This window comes from Strix aluco, unplaced genomic scaffold (assembly GCF_031877795.1).
Source record: "Strix aluco isolate bStrAlu1 unplaced genomic scaffold, bStrAlu1.hap1 HAP1_SCAFFOLD_207, whole genome shotgun sequence".
Taxonomy (NCBI): Eukaryota; Metazoa; Chordata; class Aves; order Strigiformes; family Strigidae; genus Strix; species Strix aluco.
Genome location: NW_027436522.1, coordinates 24852 through 32178, shown reverse-complemented (window position 1 = coordinate 32178; position 7327 = coordinate 24852). Strand labels below are relative to the sequence as shown.

At 72.5% G+C, this 7327-nt stretch overlaps 1 protein-coding gene across 1 annotated transcript; it reads left to right on the top strand.

Annotated features, from left to right (window-relative positions):
* Positions 1–4429: 4429 nt before the first annotated feature.
* On the top strand, positions 4430–7274 carry CCS (copper chaperone for superoxide dismutase). The gene is given in 10 exon segments (XM_074813893.1): positions 4430–4539; positions 5181–5253; positions 5344–5481; positions 5567–5682; positions 5684–5745; positions 5846–5859; positions 5862–5905; positions 5991–6068; positions 6830–6933; positions 7017–7274. Coding segments are annotated over 10 exon segments (876 nt in total). The 5' UTR covers positions 4430–4512; the 3' UTR covers positions 7237–7274.
* The last annotated feature ends 53 nt before the right edge of the window (positions 7275–7327 follow it).

Below are 7327 nucleotides of genomic sequence, written 5' to 3'. Positions count from 1 at the left end.
TAGCCCCCCATCTCCCCCAGAGCCACGCCCCTCTTCCCTAAAGGCCCTGCTTTTAGGGCCACGCCCCTCCCCTAGAGCCACGCCCCCTTTTCAGTGTAGCCCCGCCCTCTCCCTTAGGGCCCTGGTTTTAGGGCCACGCCCCCTCCTTAGAGCCAAGCTGCTCTCCCCTAGAGCCACGCCCCCTCCATTAAGGCCCCGCTCCTCCCGCCGTAACCCCGCCCCTCCCGCTCTAGCCCCGCCCCTCCCACCATAGCCCCGCCCCCCGCCATGTCGGACTCGGTGCTGCTGCTGCGGCGGGTGCGGGAGCGCGGCGGAGAGGCGGCGGCGAGCGGCGGCGGGGGGATCCCCGCGGCCCCGGCGGCGGCGGCGGGAGGAGGAGGAGCCCCGTGTCCCCGTCGCAAGCGGGGCCGCCGGCGGCGCTTCTACCCCGAGCACCGGGTGTACCGGGCGCGTTGCTCCTTCCTGGACCTGAGCGAGGAGCAGGTGCTGCGGCGCTACCGGCTGGACAAGGCCGCCATCGCCGGGCTGTGCCGCGAGCTGGGCGCCGACCTGGAGAGCCTGACGGGCCGCAGCCACGCGCTCCCGGTGGCCGTCAAGGTCACGTCCGCCCTCACCTTCCTGGCCTCGGGCTCCTTCCAGACGGCCACGCGCGACAGCACCGGCATCAGCCAGTCGGCCATGTCCAACTGCCTGGCGCAGTTCCTGGAGGCGCTGCAGCGGCGGGCGGCGCGGTACATCGCCTTCCCGCCCCCCGGGGCCGCCGCCGCGCCCGCCGGCGCCTTCCCCGGGGTGCTGGGTTTGGTGGGGGGGATGCACGTGGCGTTACGAGCCCCCTCCGAGAACGAACCGGCGTATCGCAACGCCGGCAACTACCACTCCATGAACATGCAGGTGGTGTGCGACGCCGCCGGCGCCATCACCAACGTGGTGGCCAAATTCCCCGGGTCTTGCCCCAACGCCGCCGTCCTCGAGAATTCGGCGTTGGCGCGGCTGCTGGAGGGGGCTCGGCCCGACGGCGCTTGGCTGCTGGGTGAGATGGGGGGGGGCAGAGGGATGGGAGGGGGGGGGGGGTGTCCCAGGGGTGTAGGGGGGGGACACAGGGGTGTGAAGGGGGTCCCAGGGGTGTATGGGGGGATCCCAGGGGTGTGAGGGGGGTTCCAGGGGTGTAGGGGGGGGGGACAGGGGTGTAGGGGGGTTTCAGGGTGTTGGGGGACACAGGGGTGTAGGGGGGGACACAGGGGTGTGAAGGGGGTCCCAGGGGTGTGAGGAGGGTCCCAGGGGTGTAGAGGGGGGTTCCAGGGGTGTAGGGGGGGGTCCCAGGGGTGGGGGGGGGACACAGGGGTGTAGGGAGGGGTTCCAGGGTGTAGGGGGGGATTCCAGGGGTGTAGGGGGGGGTCCCAGGGGTGTAGGGGGGGTTCCAGTGTGTAGGGGGAGGTCCCAGGGGTGTGAGGGGGGACACAGGGGTGTAGGGGGGGGTCCCAGGGGTGTTTGGGGGGGTCCCGGGGTGGGGGGGGGACACAGGGGTGTAGGGGGGGTTTCAGGGGTGTAGAGGGGGTCCCAGGGGTGTGGGGGGGACACAGGGGGGGTCCCAGAGCAGCGGTGGATGGTGTGAGGGGTGGTGGGGAGGCACAGGGGTCTGGGGGTGAGCTGGGGGTCTCAGGGGTGACCTGGGAGTCTGGGGGTGACCTGGGAGTGACCCAGGGGTGACCCAGGGGTGACCTGGGGGTCTCGGGGGTGACCTGGGAGTCTGGGGGTGACCTGGGGGTGACCTGGGGTCTCGGGGATGACCCAGGGGTCTCAGGGGTGACCTGAGGGTGACCCAGGGGTGACCCAGGGGTGACCTGGGGGTCTCAGGGGTGACCTGGGAGTCTGGGGGTGACCCAGGGGTGACCTGGGGGTGACCTGGGGGTCTCGGGGGTGACCTGGGAGTCTGGGGGTGACCTGGGGGTCTGGGGGTGACCTGGAGTGACCCAGGGGTGACCTGGGGGTCTCGGGGGTGACCTGGGAGTCTGGGGGTGACCTGGGAGTGACCCAGGGTGACCTGGGGGTCTTGGGGGTGACCTGGGAGTCTGGGGGTGACCCAGGGGTCTCAGGGGTGACCTGGAGGTGACCCAGGGGTGACCTGGGGGTCTCAGGGGTGACCTGGGAGTCTGGGGGTGACCCAGGGGTGACCTGAGAGTCTGGGGGTGACCCGGGGGTGACCTGGGGGTGCCCTGGGAGCCCCCCCTCCATCCCAGCAGACCCCCCCCCCCCTTTCCACCCCGTGCCGCTCTCCCCTGAGGCTGAGGGAGGCCGGGGAGGGGCTGCACGTACGTGTCCGGTTTCGGGGGTTTCCCCCCAACTTTCTGCCCCCCCCCCCCAGGGGACCGGAGCTACCCGCTGAAGCCGTGGCTGATGACGCCCATCGCGGCGCCTCGCGGCGCGGCCGAGGAGCGCTACAACGCGCTGCACCACGAGGCGCTGGCCGGGCTGCGCCGGACCCTGGCGCTGCTGCGGCTGCGCTTCCGCTGCCTCGACCGCGCGCGGGGGGGGCTGCAATACGCCCCCCAAAAAGTCTGCCAGATTTTTTTAGCCTGTTGCATCCTCCACAACATCGCCCTGCGGCGCAGGATGCCGCTCGACTTACCCGAGGGGTTGCCCCCCCCCGAAATGGAACCGGATTTGCCTCTGCCCCCCCCCCCCGGGCACGTTTCCAGCGAGGCCCGAGCTGTGCGGGCGCGAATCGTCCAGCAGGTCAAGGATGGGCTCGGCTGAGCCCCCCCCCCCCCCCCCGTGAGATTTGGGGGGGGTCTGCTCCTTGGGGGGGGCCCTCTGTCTCCTTGGGGGGGGCTGTGTCACTTGGGGGGGCCTCTGTCCCCTTGGGGGGGGCTCTGTCCCCTTGGGGGGGCCTCTGTCTCCTTGGGGGGGGCTCTGTCCCCTTGGGGGGGGGGGCCTCTGTCTGGCCCTTGGGGGTGGGAGCTGTGTCACTTGGGGTGGGCCTCTGTCCCTTTGGGGGGGGCCTCTGTCCCCTTGGGGGGTCTGTGTCCCTTGGGGGGGGTCTCTGTCCCCTTGGGGGGCTCTGCTCCTTGTGGGGGGGCTCTGCCCCCTTGGGGGGGGGGCTCTGTCCCTTGGGGGGGGCCTCTGTCCCCTTGGGGGGCTCTGCTGCTTGTGGGGGGGGCTCTGCCCCCTTGGGGGGGCTGTGTCACTTGGGGGGGGTCTCTGTACCCTTGGGGGGGCCTCTGTCTCCTTGGGGGGTGCCTCTCTCCCTCCAGGAAGGGGTGTGGGGGGGACCCCTGACCCCCCCCAGTTGTGTCAGCCACTGGTTTTGGGGGCTGCAGGAGTGGGGGGCAGCCCCTCCGAGGGGGGGGGGGGTCCCCATTATCTACAAGGAGGGGGGGGGTCCCCGTTCCCCACAAGAAGAGCCCCCCCCATTTGCTCTAAGGGGGGGTTCCGCCCATTCTCTACAAGGAGGGGCGTCCCCCCCTCTGGTTTGCTGTGAGGGGGGGTCCCCCCATTCCCTCCAAGGGCCCCCCCATTTGCTGTGAGGGGGGTCCCCTGTCCCCTGTGACAAGGGGGGGTCTCTACCCCCTACAAGGACAAAGAGGGGGGGTCCCTGTCCCCCCCTCCCCGGTGCTGCCGTGTCCCCCACTGCTCCCCATTTCGGCGCTGCCCCCCCTGTATTGTCCGCGCTCATTTTGGGGTGAATAAACGTATTTTTTCAGCAGCGGGGCCGGGGGGCGCCGGATCCCCCTTTTCTTTATTGACCCCCCCCGGCGTTTCGGGGTCCCCCCTCGCTCGTGGGGGGCTCCGGGTGGGGGGTGTTGGGTGCTTTGGGGTCCCTGGCTGGTTGGGGGGGGGGGGGGGGGGGGGGAAGCTGCAGATCACCCCCCCCCCCCCAGTGACCTGCAGCCCCACGGGGAGGCCTGGGCACACACCCCCCCCTCTGCGCCCCCCCTGAACCCCCAAACAGTCCTGGGGACCCCACCCCCCCCCCCTGCACCCCGGCCGGCCCCCCCTGAGCACCCTGGGAACCCCTAAAACCCCCCCCGGAGCCCCCAAACCCCCTGAGGACCCCAACTCCCCCCCCTGCACCCCTTTTTCCTCCCCCCGAGCACCCTGCGAACCCCTAAACCCTCCACTGGCCCCCGTGGGCCCCCCCTGGAGCGCCCAACCCCCCCCTGAGGACCCCAAGCCCCCTCCCCTGCACCCCGGTTTCCCCCCCCGAGCACCCTGCGAACCCCCAAAGCCCCGACTGGCCCCCCCGGAGCCCCAAACCCTCCTGGGAACTCCCAACCCCCCGGCGAGCCCCCCCCTGAGCGGCACCAGCCCCCCCGCCCCCCCCCCCGCCGAACCCCCCCAATCACCCGGCGGGCGCCTGCAGCCTTACCGCGCTGTTGCCATGGCGACGACACGCCGGAAGTGGTTCCGCCTCCAAGTCCCTCCCCCCGGTGACGCACTTCCGGTCCGACGCTCGGCCCGTCCCGCCGCCCCCCGGCGGCCCCGCGGGTGGTTCCGGGGTCGGAGTCCGCGGCCATGGCGGCGCCGGGGCCGAGCTGCCGGGTCTGGGCCCCGCCGGGGGAAGATTCGGGGGGGGCAGAGCCCCGGGCACCGGGGTTTGGGGGTGCAGGGCCCGTGGCCACGGGAGTTTTGGGGGTGCGGGGCCCCTTCCACGGGGCTTTTAGGGGTGCGGGGCTCCTTGCAGGGGAGTTTTGGGGGTGCAGGGCCATTTCCACGAGGCTTTTGGGGGTGCGGGGCCCCTTGTAGGGGAGATTTTGGGGTGCGGGGCCCCAGGGTACAGGGCTTCGGGGTGCAGAGGCCTGGCCACGGGGGTTTTGGGGGTGCAGGGCCCCTTCCGTGGGGTTTTTGGGGGTGTGGGGCCTCTTGCAGGGGAGTTTTTGGGGGTGCAGGGCCCCTTCTGTGGGGTTTTTGGGGTGCGGGGCCCCTTGCCGGGAGTTTTGGGTGTTTAAGCCCCAGCCCGGGGGTTTGGGGGTACCACTCCTCTCACCCTGTGACTTTTGGGGGGGTCGCTCCCTTCCACGCCACTTCTGAGCCTTCAGGGTCCCTTACAGGGGCGATTTGGGGGCGCAGAGCCCCTCGTGGGGGCCCTTTTTGGGGGTGCAGACCCCAAACCCCAGGCTCTGGGGGGGCGCAGGGCGCCCTCCCGGGGTCCCGACCCCCCCCCCCCCGCCTTTTCCCCGCAGCTGGAGTTCGCGGTGCAGATGCGGTGCCAGAGCTGCGCCGAGGCCGTGCGGGCGGCGCTGCGGGGAGCCCCCGGTGAGCCCCCCCCCGGCTCCCTTTCCCCCTCCAGATTTGGGGGGACCCCCCCCCTCCCCAAGTCACCCCCTTTCTCTCCCCCCCCCGCAGACGTGCGGCTGCTGGAGCTGCAGCTGGAGGCGCAGACGGTGCTGGTGGAGACGACGGCGGCGGCCGAGCGCGTGCGGGAGCTGCTGGAGGCGTCGGGGCGCCGCGCGGTGCTCAAGGGGATGGGGGGCTCCGAGGACGGTCAGTGCGATTTAGGGGGGGTCACGGGGCGGGGTGGGGGGGCCGGGGAAGGATTTGGGGGGGTGTGCTGACCGTGTCCCCGCAGCGAGCCTGGGGGCGGCGGTGGCGGCGCTGGCGGGGGCCGGCGCGGTGCGGGGGGTGCTGCGGTTCCTGCAGGTCTCGCCCGCGCGGTGCCTGGTGGACGGCGCCATCGAGGGGCTCCCCCCCGGGCCCCCACGGGCTGCACGTCCACGAATTCGGGGACCTCTCGCACCCCTGTGACAGGTACCGCGGTTTGGGGGGGGGGGACACACACGGGGAGGGGGGGGGGGACACACGGGACACGCACCCACCCACCCCAGTCTCACCCCGTGTCTCCCCGTAGCTGCGGGGGCCACTTCAACCCGACGGGGAGAGCCACGGGGGACCCCAGGACCAGCACCGGGTGAGGCGGTGGCCACGTGGCTCTGTGGGGTTGGGGGGGGGCTCTTGGATTGGCCCCCCCTGACCCCCCCCCCCGGCCACCGCAGCACGTCGGGGACCTGGGGAACATCTGGGCCGACGCCGAGGGCAGAGCCAGCTTCCGCCTGGAGGACTCGCGCCTGAAGGTGAGGCCGGGGGGGGGGCATGGGGGGGGCTGGGCTGCGCCCCGAGGCTGGGGGGGGGTCTGACCCCAGTTTTGTGGCTGGGGGGGGGGGCTGAGCTGCACCCCCCAAGTTGTGGGGGGGTCCTGGCTGCACCCCACAGCTGTGGGGGGGTCTGACCCCAGTTTTGTGGCTGGGGGGGGGGCTGAGCTGCACCCCCGAAGTTGTGGGGGGGTCCTGGCTGCGCCCCACGGCCGTGGGGGGGGTCTGACCCCAGTTTTGTGGCTGGGGGGGGGTCCTGGGCTGCACCCCAGAGTTGTAGGGGGGGTCCTGGGCTGCACCCCACGGCCATGGGGGGGTCTGACCCCAGTTTTGTGGGCGGGGGGGGTCTGGGCTGCACCCCAGAGTTGTGGGGGGGTCCTGGCTGTGCCCCACAGCTCTGGGGGGGTCTGATCCCAGTTTTGTGCCTGGGGGGGGGTCTGGGCTGCACCCCTGAGTTGTAGGGGGGGTCCTGGCTGCACCCCACGGCCATGGGGGGGTCTGACCCCAGTTTTGTGGCTGGGGGGGGGCTGAGCTGCACCCCCCAAGTTGTGGGGGGGTCCTGGCTGCACCTCTGAGTTGTGGGGGGGTCCTGGCTGCGCCCCACAGCCATGGGAGGGTCTGACCCCAGTTTTGTGCCTGGGGGGGGGGTCTGGGCTGCACCCCTCGGCCATGGGCAGGGTCCGCCCCAGCCCCACAGCTCTGGGGGGGTCCTGAGCCCCCTCCAACCCCCCCCCCCCCCTCAGGTCTGGGACATCATCGGGCGCTCGGTGGTGGTGGACGCGGGCGAGGACGACCTGGGCCGGGGCTCCCACCCGCTCTCCCGGGTGACGGGGAACTCGGGGCCGGGGTGAGTGTTCGGGGGGGGTCGGGGGGGGGGGGGGTTGGGGGGGTCATTCACCCTCTCACTGTCCCCCCACGGCCCCCCCCAAGGCTGGCCTGCGGCGTGGTGGCCCGCGCGGCCGGGCTTTTCCAGAACCCCAAGCGAATCTGCTCCTGCGACGGCCTGACCCTCTGGGAGGAGCGGGACCGGACCGCGGCGGCCACCGGCCCCACGGCGGCTGCTGGCCCCAAGGTGGCCACTGGCCCTACAGCGGCCACTGGCCCCACGGCGGCCCCCAGCCCCACGGCGGCCCCAGCCCCCCACCTCTAGGAGCCGCCCCCAGGACATCAATAAACAATCACTCGTTCCGCGGCCTCTGCAAGCTCTCGGGGAAGCGGGACCGGGCGCTGCTCGTCCCCGC